We start from the raw sequence: 21,033 nt of genomic DNA, 5'->3' as shown, positions 1-21,033 counted from the left end.
GGGGTTTTGGGAGGAAGTTTTTGCTTTATTATGCCCCATTCAGGTTCTGGGGTGGCTGAGGAGGTGGTATGTGCTTCTGAGCTTCCTGGGTTCATCAGTAATCTCCCTGGAATCCAGAGAGATTACTTATGAACCCAAGAAGTTGAGTAGCAAATACTGCTGCCCAGTCGCCCCGGAACCTGCATGGGGCATATAAAAAGCTTCTTCAGAGGAGAGTGAGAGGCTTTTTCTCACAACGTCTTGGGGTCTGGGGAGGGGAGGGATGGGAGGTGCGGCATGGCTGTGGCTGGCCTGGGACACCTCTGGGCAGGTGGATGGGTGCTGGGGGCTTTGGCTGGCCTGGGACTAGGGCTGTCACCTGTCTAATCACACCAAACCCAAACACACTTGCCCTGCTCCTCCCTGCCCATTCCCTGAGGCAACATCCCTGGCCTGCCCCTTCTCCAAGGCCCTGCCCCCCTGCTCACTCCATCCCCCCTCCCTTTGTCACACAGTGTCACACAGTGTCTCACACACACACACACACAGTGTCACACTTTCACCGGGGTGGGACAGCGGGTTGGGGTGTGGAATCTAGGCTTGGGCCAAGTGGTTCAGAGTATGGGGAGGGGGCTCTGGGCTGAACCTCAGGCAGTGGGTTGCAGTGCAAGAGGGGGTTCATGGTATGGACTTTGAGAGAGAGTTTGGGTGTGGGAGGGAGCTGGGGTGCAGGAAGTGAGGGATATGGGCTCCAACTGGGCAGCGCTTACCTCAGGCGGCTCCCAGAAACGACTGGCATGTCTGGCTCCTAGGCTCAAGGGTAGCCAAGTGGCTCTGTGCACTGCCCCTGCCTTCAGGTACCACCCCCACAGCTCCCATTGGCTGTGGTTCCTGGCCAATGGGAGCTATGGAGTCAGTGCTTGGGGCAGGAACAGCGCACAGAGACCCCCTGGCTGCCCCTGTGCTTAGGAGCTGCAGGGACATACCGGCCGCTTCCAGGAGTCATGTGGAGCCAGGGCAGTTAGGGAACCTGCCTTAACCCTGCTGTGCTGCCAACTGGACTTTTAGTCACCAGGAGATTGACTCTGGGAAACTCCCAGCCAATCCAGGAGGGTTAGCAACCTTACCTGGGACTCCTCTGGCTGAGAGGGGTTGCAGGCACTTAGGACTCCAGCCAGCCTGGGGCTCCTCTGACTTAGGGGGCACCGCTTGGTATTCCTCCAGGCAGGGTGGGGGAGAGGGACTCATGGCTCTGGCTGTGGGGGCGGGGGTCTTGGGGCTCTGGCAGAAAGGGTGTGGGTGGAAGAGGTGGAGCTGGGAGCTAGCCTCCCCTAAGCGGGGGGGGGGGTTCCACCTACTGCACGTGTGGGTGATTATTCTGTTCTTTACTATAGTTTCAATTTTCCTGTTACTGAAGTTAAGTTTCCTGGACTGTAATTGCCAGGATTGCCTTTGAAGCCTTTTTTTAAAAAAAAAAACAACCTCCCCATTACCTATCCTCCTGTCATCTGGTACAGAGACCGATTTAAGCAATAGGTTGCATATCACAGTCAGTAGTTCTGCAATTTCATATTTGAGTTCCTTCAGAACTCTTGGGTAAATACCATCTGGCTTGGATGACGTATTACCGTTTAATTTATGTATTTGTTCCAAAACCTCTTCTACTGACACCTCAATCCTTAGATTAGTCACCCAAAAAGAATGGCTCAGGTGTGGAAATCTCCCTCACAGCCTCTGTAGTGAAGACTGATGCAAAGAATTCATTTAGCTTCTCTGCAATGGCTTTGTCTTTTTAGTGCTCCTTAGCACCTTGATCATCCTCCAGTGGCTCATTTTGAGCAAGAAGCCTGCCAAAGAATCAACATACTTAATTTTTTTGCTGTTATTTTTTGTGCCTTTTTCTAGTTGCTCTTCAAATTCTTTGACCTGCCTAATTATACTTTTACACTTGACTTACCAGTGGTAATGCTCCATTATATTTTCCTGAGTTGGAAGTCAAATCCTATTATCAAAAGATGCCTTTTTGCCTCTAACCTCTTTTACTCTGTTTTGCCATGGTGGCATTTTTTGGTCCTCTTACTATTTTTTTTTAGTTGGGGTATACATTTAATTTGCATCTCAATTACAGTGGTTTTAAAATAGTTTCCATGCAGGTTGCAGGCATTTCACTCTTGTCACTTTGAGTACCTGCCCCCCAAAACAAACAGCCACCCATGACTCACAAATTGTAGCCAGTCTCCAGTCACTCCTTTTGTCCTAGATGGGAGTCTGTGATTAATTTATCAATAGTTATGGTAACTGAAGGGTGGTTTCAAATGCATCAAGGGTGAACGCAGATTCATCAAACTCACTGAGGTGTGTGATTCATCCAACAGTTAGTGTCTCTCATCTTAGCAGTTCAAGGCAACAGAAGGAAACTGGCTTTAGGGGGGATCCCCGGGCATCAAATGACATCAAACCGGGACCCCTAACACTACCATGCAGCCCAGGAGGCACACCAAATTTCAAAGCAATCTGATTAACCATTTGGATTTTAGAGCATTTACAGGAACCAAGCTTTAAAGCACATAAAATAGTGGGAATGGAAACCCTTTAATTTTTCTGTATTGGCCCATTCACTGTGTAAAAAAAGGTACAATTTCTTAAATATTGTTATCAATTTGGGTCCCTCAAGCATTTAGTGGGAACCGTGGGTCCCTGGGTAAAACTCAGACTGAGTCCATTTCTACCCACATCTCATCAACAGTTTGATCTTGAGCTTTGGGCTGCCCCCCACTCAAGGCATATACAGTGCTGAACTCATATACTGTCAATCTGCAAGTATAGTTCAGTCGACTGTTCGAATGGTGCCATAAGAGTATACATTCAACCCAAGTCCAGGTGCAGTCCCATTCTGACTGCCCCCAGATGCATCCCAGGGACAGAGCCCATAATGCAAAGACACCCCATTGTCTTGGAGAAAGAATATTGGTGATGGAATGGCCTTTGCTTGTACTGTGGTGGGCAGGTCACTTCACCATTGACTATACCCTTGAATCCAGGCCTGAGCCAGATCCAGGAAACAACCATGTCCAGCCCCATTAAGGGGGGGGGTGTAGCTGGACGTAATCATTAAATCAGGTTCCCCAAACTGATCCCTTCTTCTGCCAACATGCAGCTTAACAGCTGTGGATCACTGCCATCGCCACTTGTAAGTCTTGTTCTGTCTCTGCATCTGTCTCTGCACACCTAAGATGAGCTGCACCCAACTTGCACTTGTGGATTCTGGAGCCTCTAGTAATTCAATGTACCCTGGGTTTGCTAAGGCTACCCAGCTTCCAGTACAAAGAAAGCTTGCCCCACACTTAGTGAAATTGATTGATGGGAGCATGCTATCCTCAAGTCCCGTCACCCACTAATCTGTGCCCCTTTGGGTCAAAATACAAGACCACCAAGAAACCCTGCAATTTAACTTTATTAACTCACCTCACTTCCCCATCACACTTGGCATCCCCTGCCTCTTGGTCCATGATCCAAATATCTCCTGGAAGATGCAAAAGGTATGGTTTGAGTCAGGCTACTACCAGTAATGGTGCCTTGCAGAGTCAGGCAGCAAGGGATAAGAAACAGCATGGAGAAGACCACCACCTTCTGTGTCCAGCAAATTCAAGGAGTAACTGCTCACTAATCCCTCCAAAATATTAAGATTTTGCCTACATATTTGATTTAAAAAAATGCTGATGTCCTACCCCTGCATAGGTCTTATGATTGATTGCTCCATTGATATTCAGCTGGGGGCCAAAATTCCATTGGATGTTTTTATACCTTGTTGGAGCCAGAACGCCAAGCCCTATGGGAATACCTCAATGAGGACCTAACAAAAAAACTTTAACCATCCATCTACATCTATGACAGGGGCTCCAGTTCTGTTTGTCAAAAAGAATACAGCTCTGCACATCTTTGTGTAGGCTGTCGAGCCATGAACAACATTACTCTCAAGAATGAATGCCCTTTACCTTTGAACAATGAACTATTGGAGAGGGTGGGCTCTGCTAAAATATTCACCAAGCTTGATCTTTGTGGTGTTTACAGTCTAGTCTGTATCCTAGATGCCAGTGAGTGGAAGACAGTATTTCACAACCAGTATGATCATTCTGAATACCTTGTTGTGTCCTTCAGTCTTTCCAACGATCCAGCCACATTATAGCACTTTGTGAACAACATCTTTAGAAATGTTCTGAAGCAGTTTGTAGTGATCTACTTAGATGACATCCTCATCTTCTCAGAAATCCCAAGCCCTTCATGGCCAATGTGTGTGCTTGGTACTTGAGTGTCTTCCCAAGCAAATGACCTGTACAAAAAAAAATGAGACATTTTATACTGCGTGTAACTTTATGCAATTTGGAACTGTCTCTGTTAAGAGGTTTTCATATATATATAAATGTCATGTTATGATCACAGTCAGTCTGAAATACTGCACATAGTACACTGCATTTGCATCCTTTTACTAATGAATTCCTTCCTGCCCCAAAAGCAGTCCTCTACTTCCTAGTCAGTCCTCACACTACCTATACTTCATTTGCTTTTGAGCTGTTGATGCTCAGCTACAGTGGCCCCACAATTCCAGTCTCCACTGCCCACTTGCTAAATTTTCAAACACCTTCATGCTTTCTCCCATGCTTGGGAGATTCTCCTTATGAATGTACACAAAGCTATTTCATTATCCATCTTCAGATCCCTCCTCAAAATTCTCCTTTGCTGTGCTGCCCCCAAAAACCTTGACAATGGTTGGGCTGGTGGTGTGCGGAGATTACTGCCTACCATGCTGACTAATACTGTCTCATTGCTTACTTGTGCTCCCCCATCTGTCTATAGACATCTGTTGTCTCGTCTTATACTTACATTGCAAGTCCCTCGGGGCAAGGACTGTCTTTTGTGCTCGGTGATTTACAGCACCTCGCACAATAGAGTCTGGGTCCATGACTAGGAATCCTAGGTCAGTGGCTCTCAACCTTTCCAGACTACTGTACCCCTTTCAGGAGTCTGATTTGTCTTGTGTACCCCCAAGTTTCACATCACTTAAGCTGCTTGCTTACAAAATCAGACATAAAATACAAAAGTCATAGCACACTATTACTGAAAAATAGCTTACTTCATTTTTTCCATAATTATAAAATCAATTGAAATATAAATATGGTACTTATATTTCAGAGTATAGTATATAGAGAGTGGTATAAACAAGTCATTGTCTGTATGAAAGTTTAGTTTGTACTGATTTCGCTAGTGCTTTTCATGGAGCCTGTTGTAAAACTAGGTAAATATCTAGATGAGTTGATGTACCCTCTAGAAGAGCTCTGTGTACCCCTGGTTGAGAACCAACTTCTCACAAGGGACACTTGGGGCTGGATGTTTATGTGATTCTTGGAAACAGTTTGTATGAGCAACCAATGGAAGTATTCACGTACCATGAAGAAGCTGAATGGCATAACCAGAGAAAACCTGGCCTACAGTAGCAAGGTTGATGGTAACATTAATGTGCTGGCAAGCTCTTCAAAGGGTTCCCTTTATACCAACAGCACTCCTGTACCATTCAGATTGTATTGTAAAATGCTAAACCTGAATGGCTCCCTTCCTCTGCCCACAATGTGCTGCCTTTTCTGCAGTGGTGTAGGGTGCACTAAGAGGGCTATCTGCTGGAGTTGGGGAAGCTCCTTCAGGAAGAATAGAAAAGATGGGAAAAATGTTCCTGTTGCAATTCCTCCTTTCCAGGTCTCTTGGGGATGGTGGCTCATATGATGTACACCCAAGTTTTCCAAGTGACAGTCAGCCTTGGACCAGAAGATTGGAGACCACATTCATGGGACTATGGCTGGTCCTTCTGGTAAGTGTCTCCTTCATTTAGTATCTTCATCTCACCCTTGAATTGTCTGATTATAGATATCAGTGCAGGGGTTACAAACATGGTCTAAATCTCCAGCAAATTGTATATACATTTTCAAGTGCAAAAACACTTGCAGTTGATCATGGACATTGGATTGCATTGGCTAGTTATGAAATTGCAAATAAAAATTATATATCTCTTGCAAGTCAACTGCATCCACAATTACCACCACTGAGAGCAGTTCCATTAAGTGTATACATTTGAATTAGGTGCCATAACATTTCTGAAACTCTTGGTTTCATGCATTTACAGTAAGGGCTCAATTGTGCCTTACAGGGAAATTTTCTATAGAAACTGCAATGCCCCTATGTGGCAGTGGGAGGCATAGCTCTTTGGATCTCACAACAGCACCCAGGGGGAGTTTCTTGGAAGGTTTGAGACAAATCAGACAAAGTGTTTTGGAGAGAATTTAATGTACAGTGAGGGGGGTTGGTTTTTGGAAAGAGTCCCAAATTTATTGTGCTCATGAGATAAAAATACTGGCTTGGCCTAGCAGCCCCCAGTATGTTTTATTTTTCTGCCCTTTAGGAGAACTGGCACATTTGACTAGTATAGGAGAATTTGGGGAGTTAGGAATATTTTAATCACAGGCAGTTTTCACAACTTTCAACAGCTTGCATTGTCCTGTGGAGCCTGAGGAAGGGGTTTCCATTGTAATTTATTGTATTTTAATTTTTTTAAATTACTGAGTAATTTTAATTCTACTCCCTGAATCAGGCAGGTGTGGACACAATCCCTGCAGGTACCAATGCAGGGGATTATTAATGATCCTTCCACCCACACATCCATCCCAAGGCAGGTGGTTATTAACCCTCCAGGATCTGAGGCAGGATGTTCTTAGCCCCTCACACCTCAGTGCAGTTGATTATTAGCCCCTTCCACATTGTGAGGCAAGGGATTAGCCCTCCCCCTCTTCCAAATCCCACATTCCAATGCAGGGGATTTTTAGCCCCCCACTCCCCACTGCTGGGATTAACCCCCCCACATGACTGTTATCCCCCACAATCCCGCCTATGTTCCAGTGCAAGGAATTATTAGCCTCCATCACCCCCTTTAGAAGGGTTATCAGGAGACTATTGGGGCCCCCACCCTGGTTTCAGAACTCACTATGCACCAGTTCATTGTTAGCCACATAAATATTGGATTTGCAGAGGCCAACTAACTGAGTGTCAGTTCAGCGATGAGCAAGAAGCAGCCTGACACAGCTGTGAGGGAGAGGCTGAAGGTGCCATGGCCCAGGTCATGGGCACTGAGCATTCCCAAACCTTCACACATTTGTTTCAAGTCTAACCAAACTTTCAGTTTCTTTGGTGTCTATTGATTGTTTACGTTATAGCTACTGTCTCCTGCCAAGCTTCCCTGAGTGAAGGAGACACATTATCATGCTTAACATTTTTATCTCCATGGTAATGATGGTGCCATTCTGGAATATCTCCTCTCATAGGACCTCCAAGCACTATAGAAACATCAGATCAGTCCCAGTGGCCCCTGGAAAGGGGTGCACATCATCAATATTTTTGTTCTGCAGTTTGAGAAACTGAGGCCAGAGGTCAAGTGGCTTCCCAAAGGCCACGCAACAAACCAGTAGCACTGCTGAGAAAAGAGCCCAGCGCATCACTCCCAGGTCCTTGCTCTGACCATAAAACTATGTTCCCTCCTTCCAGATTAACACAAACATAATTGCCCAACAGACCAGACAACTGTATCTGCCTCTGGCAATGGCCCACATGGAATGCTTTAGAGGAGGGTGAAAACTAAACAAAAAACCCTACATGGCCTTCAGGCCAGTTGTGAGGTGTTGTATGTAGGGGGAAATTCCCTGGGGATCAGATGATGCCTTGAAGTATGAAGTTTGATTACCTCTAAGTCAGCAACATAAATAGCTATTATTTATAGCTTCCTTTTAAATCCAGTTCTAGTGTTTGAGTGTCTGGCCTACACAGCAGGAAGGCCTACCTCCCCCTACTGAAGAAGTACAGGAGAGGAAAGGTCATCTCATGGCTGGGCTTTAGAGGGTGGGTGTTTTGTTCCTGACTATGTCACAAGCTTCCTGTGTGACATTAGTACAATTGCATAGTTTTACATTGATTCAGTCCCTTCTGTAAGATGGTGGGGGGAGGGGAGGGGAGAAGAACACCACCCTTCCTCAAATAGGAGCTGTGGGAATTAATGTTTGTGAAGTGCTCAGATGTTATAGCAATGGGGACATATAGGTAACTAGACTAATTGCAGCCAGTGTTATGGAGGTGCAGGTCATGACAGCATAGTTAAGATTGAGCTGATTTTTGCACTTAAAGCAAGAATTGGCATTCAACCTCCTAGTTGTATTTAAAAATCAGTTTAATCTAATCTAGGATCACATACCCATGTATTTATTACATTGCTGCCGGGCAAAATTAAGGTTGTTTGGATATCAATTGAACATTTCCAGGTCTTACCCTGTCTGGATTTTTTTAACTTTAACTCAGAATTTCCAACATTTTTCAGATGCTGAATTAATGAAAATTTTTAAGATCTTTAAGCATAGCTCCAACTACATTGCAATAAAAATCCCATGTACCAAATTTCAGAACTCAGGTCAGCTGACTCAGGCTCCTAGGGCTGGGCAGCAGAGCTAAAAAGAGCAGTATGGCTCTGAGACCCTGCATGTGGGTGGGTGGGTGGGTCTACATCACAATTTTATTGCCCCACAACCCAAGCCTGGGAGCAGGAGTCAACTGACCCAGCCTGGCTGCATTGCAGGTCCTTTAGTGCAGTGTAGACATACCCAGAGAAACCTGCCTTGTACATTTGCCTTTGCAAGATAGCAGAGATGGTTACCAGTCATATTGTACTGTCTGCCATGCCATTGTTAATTGGCAATGAGATGACCATTATCAGTCATTCTGTACCGTCTGCTGCTATCATGGATGTTCCTGGCTGGCCTCGCTGAGATCGGCTGGGGGCACATAGGCAAAAATGGGAATGACTCCCTAGGTCATTCCCTTCCTATGTTTTGTCTTAAAAAAAAATAGAGTCTACCCTATAGCTCAGTGCTCTCTCCTGCAGTGTGGGAGACCCCAGTTCAAATCCCACTCCAACCTTAGGCAGCAGAGGGAGCCACATTGTGGTCTCCACAGCCCACGTAAGGTCCCCAATCACTGAATTATAAGGTGGGCACCACCTCTTCCTACTGCTGTTTTGTGACTAGCACCAAAGCCCCAAAAATACAAATAAAAACCTGACTAAAACCATTCAATGAATTCATGTCACATTCATGACTAGTTTTAGGTCAACTGAAACTGCATTTTTGGAGAATAAACTATTCATTTGAAAAATGTCACCCCACTCAACTGTGGCATCCATGTTACCAGACAGGACTTCTCAGTGCCAAGGATAATTGTGGCCCAAGTTATCCTGCCTTGCATTAGAGATCAGGCCACAGAGCTGAATGAATAATCACTGTTTCTAGTTCAGTGGACAAAACGAAAAAAACAAAAGACGAAAAACTCACCTTATTTCAGATTAAACAAAACGTTGTTTGATCTGAACTTAAATATTTTGGGATTTTCAGTGTGTTACATTACATCTTGGTATGGGGTGTTTTTTTAACCCTTTAAAAAAATCCAGCTAAAAATTCTTAACAAAATGTCATTTCAAACTAAAAAGTCAAAACATTCTGAAAATGTTGAAATTAATTGTTTTGAATATTTTTTTTATTCAGCTGAATCCACTGACCCAAACTTGTGAATAGTTTTGTTTGACCAAAAAAAAATATATATGTTTTTTGGTGAATAAGCTGTTGTCTGAGCCAAGCGGTCTAGCTCTAGTCAGAGTTCTCTTGAAGTAAAATGAGTCAAATCTGTTGTTGTAGCCATGTTTGTCCCAGGATGTTGGAGCGACAAGTTGGGTGAGGTGTATCATTTATTGGACCAACTCCTGTTGGTGAAAGCCCAGCTTTTGAGATTGCACAAAGTTCTTCTTACATCTTTACTGCACCCATCTTATCTCTCATGTGTTGGTCATTCCTGACCACGCTCCATTTGCATGCGTCTCTTGCCTCCAGAAACACAAGGTGGGCTGCTGTCTTAACCCCATTCTGTCTGCTGGTTTTTCTTTCCACAGTCTGGCGTGGGGTTCTTTCACCTGCTGCATGGCTGCCTCAGTCACTACATTGAACTCTTACACTAAGACTGTAATTGAGTTCAGACACAAGCGCAAAATCTTTGAGCAGGGCTTTCGAGAGGAGCAGACCTTCCTAGACCAGGAGGCAATCAAGTACTTCAGAGAAAGGTCAGTGCAGTCAGTCTCTGGGTCAGTGGAGGTTTTTGTGGACTCTACTGCTAGCCTCAGAAAGTCTGGGATCTCACCCACCTCAGTAGATTTGGGTGGAGTATGAGATACTTGGAGAAGAACCATGTTAAAGAGAAGCCCATAGGATTCTGCTTGACTTGTGTTTTTTTCTTCAATGTTGTGAAGTCCCCACGTGCCACTTCTTACGTCCTCATTAAAGGTGGACTGGCAAGCTCCCTATGGCATGTGTCTGATTTGCAGGCAATGTTGCAAATGGAAGCAAAGACTTTTCTCCTAGTGTGAGTAGCCTGAAAGTCTTACACCAATGCTCAGTGTTTGGTGAAAATGACATTTTCCCTTTGTTTAAAGGAAGCTGCCCCTGCTCTGGGAGCATCTGCTTGCAAAAAGCAATTGAGAATCCAGGTAGTACAGATGCCTAGAAATGGGTTCAGGCCTGCTGGGATTCAATGATGTGATTGGCTTCAATTTGTAAAATGTGTTCTCCATTGCAACAGCCAGACATTGTGCTCTGACCCAGGGTCCGAAATGTGCAGCCTTTGGGAGTAGGGACAACTGCATACTCCACCAGCCTCTCCACCCAGAACACATCAGACCCCCTCATTATTCCACATACTCCCTGAGACACCCACTTACCACCCGTCACCCTCAGCCATGCATGCACACACAGAACTGGTCTTCCTTCCCCTGTACACACACCTCACCTATCAGCTCCACCACTTGTGAACACACCCCACCTGCCATGGACACCCCCTCTCCATTTCTCACAGCCCTGCCACACATGCACACCACTTCTCACCCCTGCCACGCACACATCTCCTCATTCTAAGAAGGATGAAGTCACCCCCCTCCTTCCCCAGCATGTGCCCCAACCACTCTCTCTCACATTAACACATGAGCACTCACAACAAATATGTGATTCCCTTGCTGCCTGCATCCACTGCCCATCTCGCAACCTCCACTCTCCATGCTCACAAATCCACAACTCACCTGACCCCACCACACACAAACACAGCCCATCTTCCCCTGCATACTAACACACAGTGGTTTCCCCAGGAATTGAAATTAGGGGGGGGTGTTTGAATTTACAGGTCAGGATCAGATATATAAAAGAGATATGAATAAAGTAAATGTTTTGTTAGGATGATGCAAATTTAACATAAGAATAATGCAAGTTACACCAAAATGCATAACAGGTCTAGATTTCTAAAAAATATATAAAATTAAAAAAAAAATTAAATTGACTTTTGAAAAGTAAGCCATCATGGGATAAGAGGGAAGTCTTCTCATGGATCAGTAACTGGTTAAAATATCAGAAACAAAGGGTAGGAATAAATTATCAGTTTTCAGAATGGAGAGAGATAAATAGTGGTATCCTTGAGGGGTCAGTACTGGGACCAGTCCTATTCAACATATTACCCATTTTTCCAGATGAAACAGTGAGGTGGCAAAATTTGCAGATGATACAAAACTATTCAAGATAGTTAAATCCCAGGCAGACTGTGAAGAGTTACAAAGGGATCTCACAAAACTGGGTGACTAGGCAACAAAATGGCAAATGAAATTCAATGTTGATAAATGCAAAGTAATGCACATTGGAAAACAATCTCAACTATACATACAAAATGTTGGCATCTGAATTAGCTGCTACCACTCAAGAAAGAGATCTTGGAGTCATTGTGGATAGTTCTCTGAAAACATCCACTCAATGTGCAGCAGCAGTCAAAAAAGCAAACAGAATGTTGGGTATCATTAAGAAAGGGATAGATAATAAGACAGAAAATATCATATTGCCTCTATATAAATCCATGGTATGTAGAAGCAGCAAAGAATCCTGTGGCACCTTATAGACTAACAGACGTTTTGCAGCATGAGCTTTCGTGGGTGAATACCCACTTCTTCGGATGCAAGTGGTGTATACCATGGTATGTGTATACCTTGAATAGTGTGTGCAGATCTGGTCACCCATCCTAAAAATATATATATATTGGAACTGGAAAAGGTACAGAGATGGGCAACTAAAATGATCAGGGGTATGAAACAGGAGGAGAGATTAAAATGACTGGGAATTTTCAGCTTAGAAAAGAGATGACTAAGGGGGATATGAAAGAGGTCTATAAAATCTTGACTGGTGCGAAGAAAGTGAATAAGGAAATGTTATTTAATCCTTCACATAACACAAGAACTAGCAGTCACCCAATGAAATTAATAGGCAGCAGGTTTTAAAAAAACAAAAGGAAGTACTTCTTCACACAATATAAAGTCAACCCAGGGAACTCTTTGCCAGGGGATGGTGTGAAGACCAAAACTATAATAGGATTAAAAAAAGAACTAGATAAATTCCTGGAGAATAGGTCCATCAGTGGCTATTAGCCAGGATGGGAGGGCTGCAACACCATGCTCTAAGTGTCCCTAGCCTGTTTGCCAGAAGCTGGAAATGGGCAACAGGGGATGGTCACTTGATGATTACTTGTTCTGTTCATTCTCTCTGAAGCACCAGGCCTTGACCATTGTCAGAAGACAGGGTACTGGGCTATATGGACCATGGGTCTGACCCAGTATGACCATTCTTATGTAAAAATTAATTATAATAATAAAAATGTTTAGTACAGAAACTCCCCAACATAATGATCTCTCAAGATAGCAACAATGTGAGATAACAACCTTGGCAAATAATGCATTTTAAAAATCTTGGCCTACTAGGAAACATATTTATATAAGTTTCCATTCCCAGTCACAAATCTAGCATTCTGGAGCAAAGTGACTAAAATATAGTCCAACAAACAAATGTTTATTTAACGTGCCCCTCACTTTTCCCTCCACCGCACCCCGCTCACCAATGTTGTCTTTGGTCAGTAGAGACTCAGAGGTGCTTTCACATGAGTACACCTCCCAGGTGGGGGGCAAGAAGGCACCTTGCTTGTTCCTCCAGTTGCTCACTGTTCGCTCTGGCCACGGCTGTTCGTTGTGCCACCGTTCACTCCACCGCTCTGTTGCCAATGGCCCTGTGCAGTCACTTTCTGCTGCCACCTGCCACTGTGACCTCTGCGAGTTGGTCTCTTGAGGTTCCACCAGCTCTCAGTGATTTCAGCTGAGCTCTCAGTGGGGGAACCTCACTGCTAGTGCAGTCTGGGCTGTCTCTTACACAAAAACACTGTCCCCACAGGAACACTGTCCCCACAACAGGACTAAGCACTTAGACCTGATTGTCAGTGATTTCAGCTGCAGTGGTCACTTAACAGAACAAAAGACTATCTATGGAGCCTAATCAGCTCTGTCTTAAACAGTGGAGAGGGACAGGTCCCCACCCTCTCTCTTGATGCCTTCAAATCATCACAGGCTAAGTACAGTTCTACTGCCCTTTACTCATACAATAAGAACAACATTTCATCCTCCATTCCCCCCCACATTCAAGTGGTTTGTAACCCAACCCTAGCCAAAATCTATCACTTGGACACAGGGGCGGCTCTAGACATTTTGCCGCCCCAAGCACGGCGGCATGCTGTGGGGGGCGCTCTGCTGGTCGCCGGTCCCGCGGCTCCGGTGGACCTCCCGCAGGTGTGCCTGCGGAGGGTCCACTGGTCTCGTGGCTCCACTGAAGCCGTGGGACCAGCGGACCGTCCGCAGGCAAGCCGCTGAAGGCACCCTGCTTGCCGCCCTCCCGGCGACCGGCAGAGCGCCCCCCGTGGCATGCCGCCCCAAGCACGTGCTTGGCGTGCTGGGGCCTGGAGCCGCCCCTGCTTGGACAACACAGCTCTGTTTGCTGGATACCGAGGTAGATTAGGTGTGAATGTAAATATAATCTGGCCCTGAAGCCTTTCCCCGCAGCCCCAGCTCGTCACTAGCTGTCAGGGAGAGCTCATTTAGACTTTGCTTACAAATCATCTTTTGAAATTATTAGGTTGGCCAACATCACCGAAATAAATGCACTGACATCATAACAAACAGCTGTATAAGGAAGCAAGGAAGCTAGTCTATGTTCATACTTTTCAAATCTATTATACTTTTTCAGATACACATTTTATCATACACTGTATAAGCTTTTAAAGTGTGTATTAATGTTTCAGTTTAAATTCAGATTTCCAAACAGTCACTAAATTGGTATGTAACTAGCTCACACCCCCCTCCAGTTTTGTGTGTTGGGGAAATCACTGCTAACACCCCCCAATCCAACACACACTTTTCCTCCATACACACACTCATCTTTACCCATAAACACATGCACCCATCCCCCTCTGCAAGTGTCCTATCCCAGTGGGATAGGCCCACTGCCTATCCCCTCCACACAGTGCTCATCCATATTACCCCACTGTAAACGGGCCGACTCACCGCCGCGGCGCCTCCTGCTGGTTTTCCTGGGGAATTGGCTCTTTTTCAGCACGGAGCGCCCTCTGCAGGCCGGTGATCCCCCTTTTTACTATCGGCACCGTGTCCCTCCCAGGACCCGGTGCCCCTTTTACTATAATAGGGTCTTCCCCTCCCAGGGGAACCCCCACCCTACTATCCCCACTTCGCCTCAGTAGTGGCCACTGAGGGTCATGGTCTAGCCCCACACCCTGGGGCAGACTGCAGTATCAGCCCACTCATCACAGGCAATAGGGGTTTGGACCTGCTGCTTTGTCCTACCCCTGGGCTGCCCTCTGCAACTCCCAGTACCTTTGGCCCTTTGCTAGGCCGCAGCCTGGGGCTTTCCAGGCTGGAGCTTCCCTAGCTCCTCAGCCTGTCCCCCAGCCCTGCTTCACTCAGGTATCTAGTCTCAAGCCCTCAGCAGCCAGGCCCATCTCCCTCTAGAAACAGAGAGAGACTGTCTGGGCTCTGGCTTCCCTGCTTCTTATAAGCCCCAGGGCTTCAGTTTGGGGCGTGGCCTCCAGCTGCAGCCACTTTCCCAATCAGCCCAGCTAAAAGCCCCTTCCCAGGGCTGTTTTAAACCCCCACCAGGCGGGAGCGGATAGCCACTCCGCTACACCCACCCATCTACAAACCACCCCCATGCGCTGCAGCCTTCCTTGCATACACCCACTGCTCCTCCTCGCCATACCCCACACACACATCCCATGCATCCTACGTACTGCCTACAAATCACATCCCCCTCCATACCCACTACCCACCCCCCTTCACACACAACCACCATCCATCCACCCCACCCCTGCTACCTACCACCCACTGCCCATTCTTGCAAGCACTCACACACAGCCCATCCTCTTCCAGTAATACACACATCTTCCCACAAACACACACCAGCCTGCCATTCTGGTACACATATAACCATCCCCTCACAACTTGCCATCTTCTCCACACACTCCCACACAAATCACCCATCTCACACACATTCACATGCCATCCAACCCCCTTACCGACACACTGCCCATACTGCCCCCCCACATCACCCAACACAAGCTTCCCATATTCCTTCCCCACACTGCTCATCCTGCCCACAGACACCACACATCTGCCTACATATACATGCTCTACCCATCCCCCCAGACTCTAGACATTTCCCTCCCCCCCCACACACACACCATACTCCCCCACACCCCACCCATCCCTTACACACCAAGCATCCCTCTCAACACATCACACAAACCTCCACAAAAACTCTCCTCATCCCTGCCCCATGCACACACAACCCATCCCCATATCATGCCCACTACCATATACACACACACACACACACACACACACACACTTCTCCTGTCAATCCTCTACAGGCCAAATACACACCATTTTCATATGCCATATGCATACTTGCTCACAAGCCACTCACCTGCCCCATGCACTCATATCACCCATTCCCCCCATAGTGCATTCCTCCTCACACACACTGCCCATCCCCCTGCATGCACACTCCACTCACACATCACCCTCACACACACATGCTGTCCATCCCTCTGCCTGCACACACACACCCCCCCACACACACACCACCTCCTCACACACATGCTGCCCATCCCTCTGCATGCACCCTCCACACGTCACCCCCTCACACACACTACCCAGCTCCACCCACCTACAAGTTTCCATTCTGTTATATCCTTGGGGGCAGCCGGTTTAGGAAGAAATCACTTGAGGCCAGACAGCAGACAGCTAACAAAACTACCATTTTATTTACAGACACAGAGCTCACCCAACCGGCTGAAACTGGCTGGGCTATCCCCTAATAATCTAACTCAGTTGCCATAGGAACAAAAACCATGACAACCAAATACACAACATATTCCTCCCCCCCTAATAAGAACATCCCCTAAATAAAACACACACTAGACTAGAGAAGGAGGGTAGACTGCCTCCATTCCCGGCTAAACCCTGGGGATTATTTTGCCCCATAACCGTGGGTTCGCCCTAGCTAAAGATCCAGCCGATGAGGAGACCTTCTGTCTCTAGGTGGATTACGGCAAACTTCTGGTGTTGTTGCACCCAAAAGTACCATGGGCTCTGGGTCCGCAGCACGAACAGGTGAGGAGGTGGTATCAGCTTGTGCTGGGCAAAGGGGTATCTCAGCCGCTGGCAGTAATGGAGGAGAACAGTCAGAAACAGGTGATTTGTGATTCAGTGTCTCACCAGAAGTGGTGAAGTCAGACCACTCAACTGCAGATGTGTCCTGAGGACTGGCATGACCTGGGAACAGCTGATCTATATGTCGCCGCCAGGTAAGATTCTCTGCAGTCCGGACTGTGTAGGAAACAGGTCCTGATGAAACTTCCGAATTCCAAAAACAATTCCTAATGCCTCACGTTCAATTTAGGCGTAGTTAGTTTCTGCTTTGCTTAGAGTGCGTGAAGCAAAAGCAATAGGTCTCTCTTCTCCCAAAGGCATAATGTGTGACACGACTGCTCCCACTCCATAAGGGGAGGCATCACAGGCCAATTGTAGGGGTAAGGATGGATCAAAGTGCGTTAGAACTTCAGAATTTAGCAATGCATCCTTAGCTTTGTTAAATGCAACATCACAGGCTTCAGTCCACTTCCATGCCTTGTTCTGCCCAAGGAGCTCATGAAGTGGTTTTAGCAGTGTGGCTAACTGTCAGATGAACTTTCCATAATAGTTCAGGAGTCCTAGAAACGAGCGCAGCTGGCTTACATTTCGAGGTGGGGGAGCCTCCACAATAGCTTTAACTTTTGCAGGGGCCTTATGAAGACCTGCAGAATCAATGATGTGTCCCAAATATTCAACAGAGGGCTTGAAGAATTCACACTTGTCTTTGCGAACTCGTAGGCCATACTCTTCCAGTCTTTGTAGGGTAGCCTCTAAATTCTTTAAGTGATCCTCTTCATTTCTTCCAGTGACCAGGATATCATCCAGATAGCACTGAACTCCTGACAAGCCACACAAGATCTGGTCCATAGCCCTCTGGAACAGGGCGGGAGCAGACGTTATTCCGAAGGGTAGGCGACAGTATCGATAAAGCCCCTTATGAGTCACAATAGTCAACAGCTCTTGGGACTTTTCATCGACGTGCATCTGTAAATATGCTTGACTCAGATCAATCTTACTGAACTTTTGTCCCCCAGCCAGGCCTGCAAAGAGGTCATCGAAGCGGGGAAGCGGGTATTGCTCTGCACACAACACTGGGTTGACAGTGACTTTAAAATCACCGCAAATCCGGAGAGAGCCATCTTTCTTCACTATTGGAACGATAGGAGTGGCCCATGAGCTATGGGTAACTGGTATTAGGACTCCATTGGTGACCAGGCGCTCCAGGTCCGCTTTGACTTTCGGCCTGATGGCATATGGCACAGTTCGGGCTTTCAGATATTTTGGTGGACTGTCAGGTTTAATGTTCAATATCACAGTGATTCCCTTCATACTTCCCAAATTATCTCCAAAAACAGCAGCATGTTTCCTTAGTATAGGGGTTAGACTGGTTTCTTCTTTAGTCATCCGGTGCACTTCTGCCCAGTTCAGTTGAATCTTCCCAAGCCAAGACCTACCCATTAAGGCTGGGTAGTTACCTCTCACCACAAACAGTGGCAATTTAGCAGCCTGTCCATTGAGCTCCACCTTAACATCAATAGTGCCCAACATGAGCACAGCTTCTCCCGTATACGTCTTCAGAACAGTTTTTGTTGCCTTAAGCGGAAGATGCTGTAGCTTTTCTTTATACACAGTCTTGGAGACCAGCGAGACGGCTGCACCGGTGTCCAATTCCATGCGTATAGGTTTGCCCTCCAACAACGGGGTTACCCAGTATTCATGTGAGCCCATTGCCAAAGACAAAACATGCAGTGGCACTTCCTCTTGCGATGAGGAGTCACTTTGATCATCCTGGGTCTGCTCTAGGGTATGCAGGGTTCCTCTTTTTGTCAGCCAGACCACAGGCCTCTTTTTATTTTGTTTACAGGCATACTCAATGTGTCCCTTTTTGCCACAGTGTCGACACACCAGGTCCTTACACCAGCATTCTGATGCCTGGTGACCCGGCTTACCACAGCGGTAACATTCTTGACTCTGCACAGTTTTGTGGATCGGTTCTTGTGACACTTTTTGCACCCTAGGGGATGCACCGATGCATTGCGCCTCCCTTATTGCTGTCTCCATGGAACTGGCTACATCAACAGCCTTCTGTAATGTAAGCTGAGCCTCTGTCAGTAGGCGCTTCCGTATAGCTTCACTGTAGAGGCCACACACTAACCTGTCACACAGGGCATCATTTAACATCTCCTTAAATTCACAGTGTTCTGCTAGCTTTTTTAAAATTGCTACAAATTGTACAACTGTTTCATCTTCCTTTTGGTCTCTTTTGTGGAACCTATATCTTTCAGCAATTACAAGTGGTTTGGAGGAAAAATGGGACCCCAGGATTTCCACAATGTCACTGTAAGATTTAGTCGCTGGCTTAACAGGGTGTAGTAAGCTGCGTAGCAGGGAGTAGGTTTTAGCCCCTACAACACTTAAGAATATTGGCACCTTCTTCGCTTCTGTAATGTCATTTGCAATAACAAAAAGCTCAAAACGCTCAGTATACACATGCCACTGCTCTATATTCTCATCAAAAGGTTCCAGTGGCCTGGTCAGAGTAGCCATGATTTTTAGTTTCACTTTCACAGTCAGTGCAAACAAGCAGCTTTTTTGTTTGTTTGTTCTTTACCTTGACTTCTATTTCCTTCTGTTACTGGAGCAGCACCGGACTCCCACCCTCGTCGCCACTTGTTATATCCTTGGGGACAGCCGGTTTAGGAAGAAATCACTTGAGGCCAGACAGCAGACAGCTAACAAAACTACCATTTTATTTACAGACACAGAGTTCACCCAACCGTCCGAAACCGGCTGGGCTATCCCCTAATAATCTAACTCAGTTGCCATAGGAACAAAAACCATGACAACCAAATACACAACACATTCCACCCTCACACATATCTAGGGGACAGGCTACAGGTACCTAGTGCTCATTCCCCCCACACACCCCACCTCTTCCCCAGTGTCTATTCCTCTGTATGCAGACTGCCTACTTCCTCACACAACTCCCTACACACACTGCTCATCCTCCCCCACACAAACACCTAACTCCCACACACACAACCCATGCCCCTTCACACACACACCCCTAACAGCCCACCTCTTCCTCACATGCACACACACAGCCCATCCTACCAATCCTCCACATACACACAAGCTGCCTATCCCCTGGCATGCACCCTACCTATCTTGCCCCCCCATACACTGCCCATTCCCCCTCACACATGCATGTTTGCCCCACACACACCACCCCGTCCCCCTCACACACATTCATTGCCTCCCCCACCTGCCTGTCTATCCCACACACAACCCATTCCTCCCAAACTCATCCATCCCCCATCCTCCTTCCACCCCATGGCCCATTTCCTCCCACACACCCTCACCAACATGTATTTTCATGGACACACCCATCCTCCCCACACACCACCCATCTCCCTGCACAAACATCAGACATTACCCCCCAAACCACCCATTTCCCCACCAACACACTGCACATCCTGCACAGACAACCCCCCCCCTCCAGTATATAGGCATTGCTCAGCTCCCCTGCACGCAGGCCAGCCATCATCCCCCTTGCAAATCACCCACAGCCCCTACACAGTCCTACTTCACCCAACCCCATTGCAAACAGAATCCGTCTCTTCTCCTCCCCACATACTGAGCCCATCCTTCTCCCACACTGAAGCTGCCCATCCCCTTGCATGCTCATCATTCGTTCCACACAGACCAGCCCCATTCCTCACCACAAACACATAGTGCCCATCTCCTGCCACACACTGCTCAGCCAGATACATGCACTGCCCCTTCCTCCTTCCACCCATCCATTGCCCTTCCCCACCCCCCAACCACCACACATACACTCACACAGCCCCTCGCTTGCCATGCTTGTGGCAGATGAAAAAAATCAAAGGAATTCATGTGCCAGCATATCAGCTCCCCACATAGATCATCAGCAGGGTTTAATCTAGGACCATTAGATACACAGCACAGACTGCTACCCTTGAACGAAAAGAGTAACCACATGAGATGGCAGCAGAAATAGGTTGTGATCATCCATAGGTCAGCTGCTATAGAGAATGCTGACTCATCACATCAAACAGGATAGCTAAGTGACCAGCTGTGGGTCAAGCGGGAGTGATATCAGAACTGCCAGCTAGCAACACCGAGCAGACTAGAGTAGCTGCTTTCATTAGCAACCTATAGATCTGCCTTGGGGTCACTTGGTTAGACTGTGGATTTGGCTGGGCACTTAGGACTTGCAGCTAATTATTTCCAGTGACTCATCAGGCTCAGCACTCATCACAAACAATTGGTTACATATGTGAGAATGTCCATACAGCATGGACAAGCACACAGATTTGGCAAACTTTCTGAAAAGCAGGGTGGCTCAG

At 46.7% G+C, this 21,033-nt stretch overlaps 1 protein-coding gene and 1 long non-coding RNA gene across 7 annotated transcripts in view; one reads left to right on the top strand and one right to left on the bottom strand.

Annotated features, from left to right (window-relative positions):
* The window catches only part of GSG1L (GSG1 like), a 127,127-nt gene that overhangs the window by 64,050 nt on the left and 42,044 nt on the right, over positions 1 to 21,033 (top strand). For all 6 annotated transcript variants that reach the window (XM_044980692.1, XM_044980691.1, XM_044980693.1 and 3 more), the window contains 2 exons: positions 5,728 to 5,839; positions 10,004 to 10,171. In XM_044980692.1, the coding sequence (XP_044836627.1) occupies positions 5,728 to 5,839; positions 10,004 to 10,171 (280 nt within the window). The remainder of the gene's footprint in view (positions 1 to 5,727; positions 5,840 to 10,003; positions 10,172 to 21,033) is intronic.
* The window catches only part of LOC123344455, a 51,450-nt gene that overhangs the window by 23,008 nt on the left and 7,409 nt on the right, over positions 1 to 21,033 (bottom strand). Inside the window, exons 2-3 of the long non-coding RNA XR_006572558.1 lie at positions 4,121 to 4,309; positions 3,445 to 3,502 (exon numbers count right to left, since the gene is read on the bottom strand). This is a non-coding gene — a long non-coding RNA (uncharacterized LOC123344455). The remainder of the gene's footprint in view (positions 1 to 3,444; positions 3,503 to 4,120; positions 4,310 to 21,033) is intronic.

The sequence above is a fragment of the Mauremys mutica genome, chromosome 11 (assembly GCF_020497125.1).
Source record: "Mauremys mutica isolate MM-2020 ecotype Southern chromosome 11, ASM2049712v1, whole genome shotgun sequence".
Classification (NCBI taxonomy): Eukaryota; Metazoa; Chordata; order Testudines; family Geoemydidae; genus Mauremys; species Mauremys mutica.
Note: the sequence above shows the minus strand (reverse complement) of the source record. Positions and strands in the feature narration are given on the sequence as shown.